This window comes from Polypterus senegalus, chromosome 3 (genome assembly GCF_016835505.1).
Source record: "Polypterus senegalus isolate Bchr_013 chromosome 3, ASM1683550v1, whole genome shotgun sequence".
NCBI classification, from domain to species: Eukaryota; Metazoa; Chordata; class Cladistia; order Polypteriformes; family Polypteridae; genus Polypterus; species Polypterus senegalus.
The window spans coordinates 183,193,200-183,206,969 of NC_053156.1; the positions used below are offsets into that span (position 1 = coordinate 183,193,200).

Below are 13,770 nucleotides of genomic sequence, written 5' to 3' on the forward strand. Positions count from 1 at the left end.
TGAAGCTTGTCCGTCGCTGGCCAGGACTTTGTTGGATTTTGTTGTGGGAGATTAGGGTTGTGGGGACACTAACCCTCTTTGGCTATGTAATGACCCTGTAGTCAACGTTAACAGCATGGTGCATTATTGGTATTTCGTTAGAGTTTATTTTTTGTGTTAATTAAGCAAGGCAATCGATTTCTTTTGCACTATAAATGTTATATGTGTTTATGCTTCAGTTAGTTGGGTAAGCTTGGGTCATTTGCAGCCCAGGTATATAAAAAGTGTAACAGTTACCATTATGGAGAAAGATGTGTTGATGAATGACTTTGGCTATGGCCTTGCATGTATTAAGCTTTGTTTTTGAGACTCTGCTCTATTAAAGAGGTAATAAAGGACAGAGCTGTGTCTTGCTAGATATTCCATCTATGCAATTATTTACGGAGACACTCGGGGTCATGCGGTGTATGGGACACGAGTGTTCGCCTACTTAATGAGCTAGGTACAGCTGCGTGTATGGTGCTGGCATTCCGCTAGCTTGGGGGAAGTGCGCAGCAAAGTTCAGCTCCGAGAAATTCAATACTCAGCTACCAGTTGTTACTATATTTATATATATATATATATATATATATATATATATATATATATATATATATATATATATATACACACACACACACACGTGCGAGTAGGAGGACGTTGTATGGACCAAGCAAAGGTAATTCCACGCTAGGCCAGGGGGTGGTGGAGTGCACTAAACCTTCTCCTGTTATCTCTACAGACCAGCTGCAGGAAAACCTGTCAGATTCAGAGCTGATGACGTCACTTCCGGCACTCAGCATGAAGTCACTTCCAGTTCCAGAAGAATATCACTTCCGGCGCCCAGAACGACGTCACTTCCGGCACACAGACTGATGTCGGAAGAACATCACTTCCGGTCTGATCCCTTAAAGCCACCATCTTTGCAAACCTTTAGCAGTTCTGTTTTGGACTCAGTATTGTCAACATCTCTGTGCTATTCAAAAGCCTTTTGCAGCCAGAAACCCATACCTTTTTAACTGTGTCGAGTCTGTTCATTTTAGAAAATACATACACATAAATATACTTGCATCTCTCTATTATAAAAAAAAAAAAAAAAACTTGGGATAAGACTTTTTCCTTGCGATGAGATATGATCTTTTGAAGAGAAATCTTCTGAAGAGAGACACTTTCACATCCCATGAGACAGGCAAAAGTCATGCCATACTTACAACCTTTGGAAGCAAGTCCCGTGATACACATGCAGAGCAGGTTAGAGATGATGGAAGTAGGAAACTTCGAAAGTCTCAAAAAAAAATTAGGGTAAAGATCACATTAGTGCAAACAAACGGAAAATATTACTCGGTGAAATAATGGAACAGCTAAAAGATATCAAATAGTGCTTGAGGATGTCTGATGGAGAAGAGAGACAAGGCAGTGACTTTAAAATGTTCGAAGCATCGCACGAAATGCAGATCACGCAGCACAGGAGTAGCAGCAACCCAGCAGCTAATTGAGCAGAGAGGAGGTAAAAAAGTAACTGTTATTTGATTCCCATTGTATCACTGTTAAAGAGGGGTTTTGGAGGAGCTACTGCGTCGCTTGACTTTGGTCTAGGATTTGGTACAAACTTATCCACAACATATCTTCATTGCTTAGCTTCTTAAATAAATACCTGATTGTATTTTGCAACTGGAAAAGCGCATGCCACGAGGCTGTCAGTGCTCAATGTAGAGCAAAAACAAGATCCACAGCTAGATGTCACATTGATCACCTGCCTTTTGGATATTTCACTGATTGTCATCCCAAAGTTGTCAGTTTGTACCCCAGCAGTACCCATCACAGTGATGACAGCAACACCCTAAGCAAATTCCACAGATAAGACACATAAAGCAGTTATAACAAACACTACGTAAAAGACCATGAAAAACAAATCTTTGCATTATTTCCAGAAAGATTCTTACTAACTCATAACTTTTTTTATACAGTCATAGTTTACTCATGATCATTTTTCAGTTTGTATGAAATACTTGAACAAAGGTATTGTGGAACAAATACTTAAACAGTTGCTTGTGTGACAGCATAATGAATGTTTTATTGGAATTAATATAAAGTTGCATTACAAAAATTAAGCATTTTTCAACAAAACAAAAGATTTTGTTTGTCCAAAAAGTAAATGAACATTAGAACCTTGTGAGATACATTTCCAGGCGTTTACCAGAGAGATGAATGGTAGTTGAATCTTATCTTCACCAGATATTGAAGATTGACTTGTGCAACATCATAGACAATATATCTGAAGGTGAGAGGTTAAGACTGAAAACAGTTTTTGCTTGAAGAAAATCTTAATGTTAACAGGATGAGAAAGTCAAGTAAACAGAGGCCTACATCCATCACTTTTTTACACGCAAGATTTTTGTGATTAAGAAAATATTTGGTTGGTAATGGGGACATTACACCCAACACAGCTTGTTTGTCCCTTTTCACCTACTGCTTATATATCCGGCAGTTTAATGACTTATTCCTTTATTGTGACCAAACAATGTTTTGCAGGGCCACCACACAACTGCAGTGGCTCGAACCCCTTACCGTCCTCAACAGTACTAACCAAATTTATGACCATCTACTAGACAGCTTTTTACTCTAATTTGGAAAGATGTTATTTATAATACAGAGAACGGTATTATACTTACTAATAAGATTTTACCACAAAGGCAACACAAGTAGGCTGCACATATCTACTGTAAAATGCTTAAAGGTATCATTTAAAAAATTAAACAACATATTAAAATGAAAAACTTTAAAGACAGTGAGGGACTTCAGAGACAAAGAGTTGGAAAAAATGCATATTTAAACTTGACAAATGTTTAATTAATAGACTTCTTAGAATATCTAGTAATAGTTTTTATAATGATATTTAAGTGTGATATCAGCTGCTGAAATATAGAATATCAAGATCTGTTCCCTACATGTCTGCCACATGACTGGCAGAACACTTGTCCCTCATAGTTTATGTTAAGAATCACAAAATTCTGGACATTTTGCTGAAAAAAAACTTGTTGTCTTAAGTACATTTTTTCTGTTTTGTTTTGAATATTCCTAAAGCTTGAACAGTGTTAGTCTTAAGCTCATAGTGTTTAAGTATTCTGGTTAGCAAACCACAGCTTCCAACTTCTCGACTCAGTTCATAGTCTTGGAATTTTGGGTCTGGTGATATTGTCATATTTTTGATAACTCCTGGTAACTCTTGTTTTGACTTTGCTTACGGTCCAGCCCTCTGGATTTTGTTTCTTATAAAAACTATTCTAGAATGCTGTTTGTATTCCAATTTCTCAAAAAAACACATTAAAATCTTTGTGGTTGCTCAACATCTATTCTGCCAGCAGACAATAAGAAAAAGAAAGAGGCAGACACAGCAAGTCTATGCTGCAGCCCAGCTGAGCTCCTCTGAGTATTCACAACTGGCTTAACAGTTTGTACTAATGGTTTCATAATAGAATGATTTTTTTCCTCAGGTGTTGTTGGAGTGTTCATATCGCAAAAAAGTTTCAATTAAATTTAAACAGAAATATCAAGTAGATGAATTTTAGATCACCCTTAAATCAAATTCCCAAAGGTAAATGCATACCAAGCACAAGTCTCACAAGACACAGAGCAGGCAGTCAAGGGGGATAGTGTAAGAGGTTAAGGGGGAGAAGATGTAAAATAACACATTTAACCATTAGTCAAATATAACACAAACACAAAATGCAGTTTTTAAATGATGGTTTTTATTATTTAGGGAGAAAAAAAATCCAAACCTACATGGCCCTGTGTGAAAAAGTAATTGCCCCCTGAACCTAATAAGTGGTTGGGCCACCCTTAGCAGCAATAACTACAATCAAGCGTTTGTGATAACTTGCAATGAGTCTTTTACAGCACTCTGGAGGAATTTTGGCCCATTCATCTTTGCAGAATTGTTGTAATTCAGCTTTATTTGAGGGTTTTCTAGCATGAACCGCCTTTTTAAGGTTATGCCATAGCATCTCAATTGGATTCAGGTCAGGACTTTGACTAGGCCACTCCAAAGTCTTCATTTTGTTTTTCTTCAGCCATTTAGAGGTGGATTTGCTGGTGTGTTTTGGGTCATTGTTCTGCTGCAGCACCCAAGATCGCTTCAGCTTGAGATGACGAACAGATGGCCGGACATTCTCCTTCAGGATTTTTTGGTAGACAGTAGAATTCATGGTTCCATCTATCACAGCAAGCCTTCCAGGTCCTGAAGCAGCAAAACAACCCCAGACCATCACACTACCACCACCATATTTTACTGTTGGTATGATGATCTTTTTCTGAAATGCTGTGTTCCTTTTACGCCAGATGTAACGGGTCATTTGCCTTCCAAAAAGTTCCAACTTTTGTTTCATCAGTCCACAAGGTATTTTCCCAAAAGTCTTGGCAATCATTGAGATGTTTCTTAGCAAAATTGAGACGAGCCCTAATGTTCTTTTTGCTTAACAGTGGATCGCGTCTTGGAAATCTGCCATGCAGGCCATTTTTGCCCAGTCTCTTTCTTATAGTGGAGTCGTGAACACTGACCTTAATTGAGGCAAGTGAGGCCTGCAGTTCTTTAGACGTTGTCCTGGGGTCTTTTGTGACCTCTCGGATGAGTCGTCTCTGCTCTCTTGGGGTAATTTTGGTTGGCCGGCCACTCCTGGTTCACCACTGTTCCATGTTTTTGCCATTTGTGGATAATGGCTCTCACTGTGGTTCGCTGGAGTCCCAACGCTTTAGAAATGGCTTTATAACCTTTACCAGACTGATAGATCTCAATTACTTCTGTTCTCATTTGTTCCTGAATTTCTTTGGATCTTGGCATGATGTCTAGCTTTTGGTCTACTTCTCTGTGTCAGGCAGCTCCTATTTAAGTGATTTCTTGATTGAAACAGGTGTGGCAGTAATCAGGCCTGGGGTGGCTACGAAATTGAAGTCAGGTGTGATACACCACAGTTAGGTTATTTTTAACAAGGGGGCAATTACTTTTTCACACAGGGCCATATAGGTTTGGATTTTTTTTTCTCCCTAAATAATAAAACCATCATTTAAAAACTGCATTTTGTGTTTACTTGTGTTATATTTGACTAATGGTTAAATGTGTTTGATGATCAGAAACATTTTGTGTGACAAACATGCAAAAGAATAAGAAATCAGGAAGGGGGCAAATAGTTTTTCACACCACTATATATATATATATATATATATATATATATATATATATATATATATATATATATATACAAAATATACATATATACATATATAAATACATACATATACATATATACATAAACATACAGTACATATATATATTTTATATATATATATATATATATATATATATATATATATATATATATATATATATTTTGTGTGTGTATGTGTAATATAAATGATTTTGATAGGAATTTAAATATCAAGCTGGTTTGAAGATGGTACCAAGATAGGTGGATTGATAGATAATCTAGAACCCATTTCATCATCACACAGGTACCTGGACAGCATACAGGCTTGGGCAGATGAAATTTACTACAAGTAAATTTAACGTATTACAAATAGAACACAGAAATGCACAATGAGAGCTCAGAAAATTTAAAAAATACCTTGTCAGAAGTCTAAGTGCACTTGTCACTATCAACTTACAATGTTCAGAAGCCATTAAGAAGGCAAACAGAATGTTAGGTTATATAGCATAATGTGGACAGTACAAGTCAAAGGAGGTTATGTTGAAGCATTATAACACACTGGTGTGGCCTCATCTGGAGAACGGTGTCGTTTTGGCCTCCTGGCTGCAAAAAATGACACAGGAATACATGAAAAAGTCCAGAGGAGAGTGATTTACCCGATTCCAGACCTGTAGGGGATGGTGTATGACTAAAGGTTAAAAGAGGCGACTCCTTTCAGTTTAAGCAAAAGGGGCTTAAGTAATTGAAGTAACTGAATTATTGAAAGTAATTGAATTATTTGAATTGAGTAATTGAAGTGTTTAAAATTATAAATGGAATTATCACAGTGGATTGAGACTATTGCAATGAGTCCACAGGAACACGATGACACAGAAATTTTTTAAGGGAAATATGGCAAACACATTAGGGACCTTTTCAACACACAGAGAACCACAGACATATGTAATAAATTACCAAGTGGTGTAGTAGACAGTAGGATTTTAGGAACCTTCAAAACTTGATGATATGGGATAAATAGCCTGTTCTTGTACAAAACTTTTCTAATGCTCTAACAACACAGCTCTTAGGATCTTTGGGCCATACAACTTCTCCCCTGTACCAAGGTAGTAGAGAAGTATAGAAGAAACATCTTTAATTACTAAAGCCAATAGATTCACTAAAGAAGAGAGTGTTGTATTTATCTATTGGGAAAGTGTTCACAATAGCTACAACAATGGTTTCAATGAATGCAATTGAAGCAGTAATATCAAAAATACAACATTAGGTTTCTTGGTTAATGTACTTTTTTAGTGTTGCTTTCAAGGCAGAGCGCCACAAACATCTCATTGTGTTTCATTTATCAACAGATATTCTAAACAAGGATACCAAATTTGGAAGTCCAACTAAAACAACAAACCTCAGATGCAAGAGAGGCAGTAAAAATCCCATGTTAGGTTGTGATAACAGTGGACAGCCATGGGTATCTTAAAGGTCAAAGGAATTCAGTTATCCTTTTATACAAGTTTTGTGGACATGAAGAACGTTTAAGAATAAATACTCCAGTGGAAGGTGCTAGAGAAAACCAGGGTTTTGTGAGCTCTACTACATGGTACTCAATACCTCTATTGCAGATAGAAAGTGTTGCATTCACATATCTGGCATTATGTTCAGGTGTATGCATTTACCCATCCATGATACGTTTAGGTCTCTCCTCATCTGTGTCATTTTTTCTGACACGATATAAATGTGCAGCAAGGCTCAAACAGTACCTGGTTTGTGAACGTTGCAAACATTTCTGAACGCTCTGGTCTTACCAAGTGGAGTTTAAGAGAACATTCAGAAATATTATCTTTTTTTCTAATAAAACAGATCCTAGGGTATATTAGCTCAAGCTACTTGACTAACTGTGAAAGGAAATGCAATATATTCATAAGAAACTATGTGCTGCTAATTTTTCAATTTCACATTTTAAATTCAATGGGGGCACCACTAATTTATTATTGCTCTATCAATAATTTAAGGTTATCGATTACAGGCGGCTAAAAAATAAACACCACTGTAAAATAACTTTTAAAGCAAAACAAAAGAAATTATTCCAAAAGACATAAAATAACTTGCAATAAATCACAATTATCATGTCAAAACTATCTTTTGGAAATTAATATTCTACACAGTCATGGCCAAAATTATCAGCACCCCTGGAATTTTCCCAGAAAATGCACCATTTCTCCCAGAAAATTGTTGCAATTACAAATGTTTTGGTATACACATGTTTATTTCCTTTATGTACATTGGAACAACACAAAAAACAGAGAAAAAAACGCCAAATCTGACAGCGTGTCACACAGAACTCCAAAAATGGGCCGGACAAAATTATTGGCAGCTTTTTAAAATTGTGGGTCAATCGTTTTATTTCAAGCATATGGTGCTCGTTTGAACTCACCTGTGGCAAGAAACAGGTGCTGGCAATATAGCAATCACACCTGAAGCCAGTTAAAATGGAGAAAAGTTGACTCAACCTTTCTGTTGTGTGTCTGAGTGTGCCACACTAAGCATGGAGAACAGAAAGAAGAGCAGAGAATTGTCTGAGGACTTGAGAACAAAAATTGTGGAAAAATATCAACAATCTCAAGGCTACAAGTCCATCTCCAGAGATCTTCATGTTCCTTTGTCCACTGTGTGCAACATAATCAAGAAGTTCACAACTCATGGCACTGTAGCTAATCTCCCTGGACATGGACAAAAGAGAAAAATTGATAAAGGACTGCAACGAAGGATAGTCCGAATGGTGGATAAACAGCCCCAATCAACTTCAAAACATATTCAAGCTGTTCTGCAGACTCAGGGTGCAACAGTGTCAGCTCGAACTATCCGTCGACATCTGAACAAAATGAAACGCTAAGGCAGGAGAGCCAGGAGGACCCCACTGCTGACACAGAAACATAAAAAAGCCAGACTGGAGTTTGCCTAAATGTACTTGAGGAAGCCAAAATCCTTCTGGGCGAATGTCTTGTGGACAGATGAGACCAAGGTACAGCTTTTTGGTAAAGCTCATCATTCTAATGTTTACTGAAAACGGAATGAGGCCTACAAAGAAAATAACACAGTACCTACTGTCAAACATGTTGGAGGTTCTAAGATGTTTTGGGGATGTTTTGCTGCCTCTGGCACTGGATGCCTTGACTGTGTGCAAGGCATCGTGAAATCTGAAGACAACCAAAAGTTATTGGGGCGCAATGTAGGGCCCAGTGTTAGAAACCTTGAGCAGTTTGCAAAAGAAGAGTGGTTGGAAATTCCAGTTGAGAGGTGAAACAAGCTTGTTGATGGTTATAGGAAGTGATTGATTTCAGTTATTTTTTCCAAAGGGCATGCAGCCAAATATTAAGGTGAGGATGCCAATAATTTTGTCCAGCCCGGTTTTTGAGTTTTGTGTGAAATGACGTCAGATTTGGCTTTTTTTCTCTGTTTTTTTGTGTTGTTCCAATGCACATAAAGGAAATAATCATGTATATACCAAAACATTTGAAAATGCATCAATATTCTGGGGGAAATGGTGCATTTTCTAGGAAAATTCCACAGGGTGCCGATAATTTTGGCCATGACTGTAATCATTTACTTTGAATTAATGGATTATTTCTTCTTTATTGAAAATATAAAGAAAAAACACTTATTACTGTTAAAGGATACTCATTGTAAAGCAGACTGGTGTCAGAAATATTAGTACTAATTCCTTTCCCAAGGGGAACATCAACTCCATTCAAATTAATCGTTGCCTTAGGATCTGGAGCTGTTTTACCCAAGCCTGTAGAAATAATATATAATATAAATACTAATTACTATAAACATCTGTATTTCAAATGCAAACTGAATATTTAATTCTCTGCCTATATTTAATCCTCCTACTAACAAAGCTCTTTGAAATAGTACTTTCTAGGCAAGGTAGTATATTAAATAATACTATGTTATAAATGGCTAGCTTATACAAAATGGAGGGGAACATTTAACACCAGAATCAAACAATTAAATGGACTTCCAGTCATGAGGCACAAAGACTACAAAATCTATACAGAAGTTTATTTTTATAATATAAATATATACATATTTATTTGTAGTTGGAGATCCACAAAGGGAAAGAATGAATCATGTATCATAAAGTAGTTTTTATTCCTGAGCTTTCAGCTCCTGCCAGGAGCCTCATCAGAGAATAAGGATTAGACATACAAGAATCAAAGGCAATATATAGCAAAATTAGGTGGGGGGCCAGTGCTAAAAGTGCCAGAGAGCTGGCTGATTCTTGGCTATCAAACAAAAACGTAATTAACAGACTTTTGGACAGGAACCCAGCATATGCAAACTTAAGAAGAAGAACATCCTCATAATAAATAAAACTTTACGATCAACACCCTCCTACCCCCCCCTACCTAAAACACACACACACACACACACACACATACATACATACATACACACATACATACATACTATAACAGGTGCAAGGGAAGCAACCAATAAAGACAGTATTCTTTATTGCTTACTAAATATTTTATATGTTCAGGGTCAGAGTGCTGTGATATGTACAGATGAAGGATCAGGATAATTCATGCTTAAACTGAAAATATGCACAGGTGTGTCTTTCTATATATGTATGTGCTTTGTTTAAAATGTATTTCATATTCATTAATAACATACCTTTCACACTATGTTTACCCTTAGGTAGCTTAGTAATATGAGCAGCTTGCTTCAGTTCATACCTAAACAAAAGAGTAAATTCATTAGATCATTAATATTAGAAATAATAGTGATTAAACCAAATTAAAACCATCTCTTTGGCAATGAAGATTAATTAAACTACAGGGTGGGCCATTTATACGGATACACCTTAATAAAATGGGATTGGTTGGTGATATTAACTTCCTGTTTGTGGCACATTAGTATATGTGAGGGGGGGAAACTTTTCAAGATGGGTGGTGACCAATGTGGCCATTTGAAGTCGGCCATTTTGGATCCAACTTTTGTTTTTCAATAGGAAGAGGGTCATGTGACACATCAAACTTATTGGGAATTTCACAAGAAAAACAATGGTGTGCTTGGTTTTAACGTAACTTTATTCTTTCATGAGTTATTTACAAGTTTCTGACCACTTATAAAATGTGTTCAATGTGCTGCCCATTGTGTTGGATTGTCAATGCAACCCTCTTCTCCCACTCTTCACACACTGATAGCAACACCACAGGAGAAATGCTAGCACAGGCTTCCAGTATCCGTAGTTTCAGGTGCTGCACATCTCGTATCTTCACAGCATAGACAATTGCCTTCAGATGACCCCAAAGATAAAAGTCTAAGGGGGTCAGATCGGAAGACCTTGGGGGCCATTCAACTGGCCCACGACGACCAATCCACTTTCCAGGAAACTGTTCATCTAGGAATGCTCGGACCTGACACCCATAATGTGGTGGTGCATCATCTTGCTGGAAAAACTCAGGGAGCGTGCCAGCTTCAGTGCATAAAGAGGGAAACACATCATCATGTAGCAATTTCGCATATCCAGTGGCCTTGAGGTTTCCATTGATGAAGAATGGCCCCACTATCTTTGTACCCCATATACCACACCATACCATCAATTTTTTTGTTCCAACAGTCTTGGAGGGATCTATCCAATGTGGGTTAGTGTCAGACCAATAGCGGTGGTTTTGTTTGTTAACTTCACCATTCACATAAAAGTTTGCCTCATCACTGAACAAAATCTTCTGCGTAAACTGAGGGTCCTGTTCCAATTTTTGTTTTGCCCATTCTGCAAATTCAGTGCGCCGATCTGGGTCATCCTCGTTGAGATGCTGCAGTAGCTGGAGTTTGTAAGGGTGCCATTTGTGAGTAGCTAATATCCGCCCGAAGGGATGTTCGACTAATGCCACTCTCCAGTGACATGCGGCGAGTGCTACGCTGTGGGCTCTTGCTGAATGAAGCTAGGACAGCCACTGATGTTTCTTCATTAGTGACAGTTTTCATGCGTCCACATTTTGGCAAATCCAACACTGAACCAGTTTCACGAAACTTAGCAAGCAGTTTGCTAACTGTAGCATGGGAGATGGGTGGTCTCGTAGGGTGTCTTGCATTGAAATCTGCTGCAATGACCCGGTTACTGCGTTCACCAGACATCAACACAATTTCTATTTGCTCCTCACGTGTTAACCTCTGCGACATGTCAATGGCTGTAAACAAAGAGAAACTTGTAAATAACTCATGAAAGAATAAAGTTACGTTGAAACCAAGCACACCATTGTTTTTCTTGTTAAATTCCCAATAAGTTTGATGTGTCACATGACCCTCTTCCTATTGAAAAAACAAAAGTTGGATCCAAAATGGCCGACTTCAAAATGGCCACCATGGTCACCACCCATCTTGAAAAGTTTCCCCCCTCACATATACTAATGTGCCACAAACAGGAAGTTAATATCACCAACCATTCCCATTTTATTAAGGTGTATCCATATAAATGGCCCACCCTGTATATGTATGAAAACAGCAGAAGAATGCTGCTTTTAACTGTTCACTGTTCTCTTCATTAGAAAGTTTAAAAGGTAATAATCATGAACACCACTACAGTGATTGTAATACTTTGCCTTAAAAGAATCTTATTTAAACCTCAACATATTCTTTCAAGTGTTTCTTTTAAATAAATGTAAATTAGAAAAAAAAGTAATTTTGGAAATAACATTATCTTATAAACCACCTTTTGGATAGAACTGATACAGTAAGCTGTTAACATGACATAGGAAAGAATTTGCCCAAAATGCACAGGCCCTGTGTCTGATGGTTCAGTTTTAATAAGACTGACAATTTCATAATAATATAGTAATTGTAGAACTTTAAACTGACAATGATTGATGGAAAATTTTGAAGCTGCTATAAATATGAGATGGAGTAAGCTTTGTGACAAATATTTTTGCAAAGGCAAGAGCTGAACATTTGGATGCATTACATAATGTCTTTGATAAAGAGAATATAGACAGACCTCAACTTTGGTTGGACATATCAAAGTTTAGGACCCCAAAAATACAAAAATTCTTCTCAAAATTGACTCACACCTCAAATCATTGTCACAGAAATTCAAAAATACCACAGACCAGGAAAGATGACGGGAAAAAAGAGGTCAAACTATCAGACTACTTGTTGCCAGCCACCATTTGCCAAGTCCAATTTGATGATTGGAAAAATATGTTTAGTTTCATACTATTATGAATGTAGTGTGACGATGCAGGTTGACTCCACGCACCCCGATGCCTTTGGGAGCCTCTCGAACTTGCCACCATTAATAATGTAACCAAGCAAAAGCCGGGCAAATGAAGACACTCACATAGCAAGGGCAGATGTAACAGTGCTTAGGTGCTTTTATAAAAAAAACAAGTTTTGGCTTCATATTTGATTTGATTACATTAATGTTTTAACTGCTACTATGTAAAGGCAATACGGCAGTTAAAAAACACCTTATTTGTTTAAAGTGTTTGCAAACCAAGTACATATAATACACTACTTTTGAGCTCATTACTGAAGTTTGCGCATAACAATGTGATTCTTGTGATTGTCTATGATATATATATATATATATATATATATATATATATATATATATATATATATATATATATATATATATATATATATATATATATATATATATATATATATATTATATATATATATATATATATTATATATATATATATATATATATATATATATATATATATATATATATATATATACTAGCAAAATACCAGCTGCGTAGCTAAGTAGTGCATTAAAATTTTTATTAAGAAGAAAATTAAACCTTTTTTAAACTGTGGGAAAATATGCCAATAATTATTTGTTAAGGATCTCTTTGTATACCATGTTGTCAGTTTGGCCCTCCGGTTGTAATCTGACCAAGCTGCGCTGAGCTTACTCTTGAGCATGTACGCATTACAGTTGGCCATGTGAACAGTAATCTTGTCTCAAATCTCACAGCTTGGATTGCTGCTGTCATAATCGGTTTGAGTTTCATGGTTTGTTTCAATTACGACAGTATTTGTAGGACTTGTGTTGAAGTGACATTTGGCATCTGTCAAGCGTTGTAAGCACACAACCGGTTTCATCGATAACTTCACATCCAGCTTTTGAGAGTTTAAACATTCATAAACATCAAAGTGTCCACTACTGAAATCGTCACCTGTCAGTCTAAGATGTTTAAGAGGCATTGGCGGTTGTCGAAAGGTGTAAAATATTTGGCCTTTTCGGTACACTTGAAAGCGACAACCGAACAATTCAGTGGCAGCCATCAACTCACATGCAAAACCATAGGTGAAGGCTTCAAGCATTTCACTCTTATAAAGCTCATGTGTAGTCTAATTATCTCCTGTACCGTCATCAGTCCACACCTTGAACCTGTCCCAGTCATTCAATACATAAGACACAATGTTTCTCCAGATATTAAGAATGAGCCTGATATGGCCGTGCAATATGTAACAAAAAGAATGGAAAAGGTAGGTGGTATCTCCGGGCATGGAAACCACTCGGTAAGTGACAGTTCTTTGAT

At 36.9% G+C, this 13,770-nt stretch overlaps 1 protein-coding gene across 1 annotated transcript in view; it reads right to left on the minus strand.

The window, feature by feature from the left end:
- Positions 1-2,067: 2,067 nt before the first annotated feature.
- parp1 (poly (ADP-ribose) polymerase 1) overlaps positions 2,068-13,770 on the minus strand; it is a 210,423-nt gene continuing 198,720 nt past the window's right edge. The window contains exons 21-23 of the mRNA XM_039748295.1: positions 9,888-9,949; positions 8,886-9,000; positions 2,068-2,293 (exon numbers count right to left, since the gene is read on the minus strand). Coding sequence (XP_039604229.1) covers positions 2,212-2,293; positions 8,886-9,000; positions 9,888-9,949 — 259 coding nt within the window. The 3' untranslated portion in view covers positions 2,068-2,211. The remainder of the gene's footprint in view (positions 2,294-8,885; positions 9,001-9,887; positions 9,950-13,770) is intronic.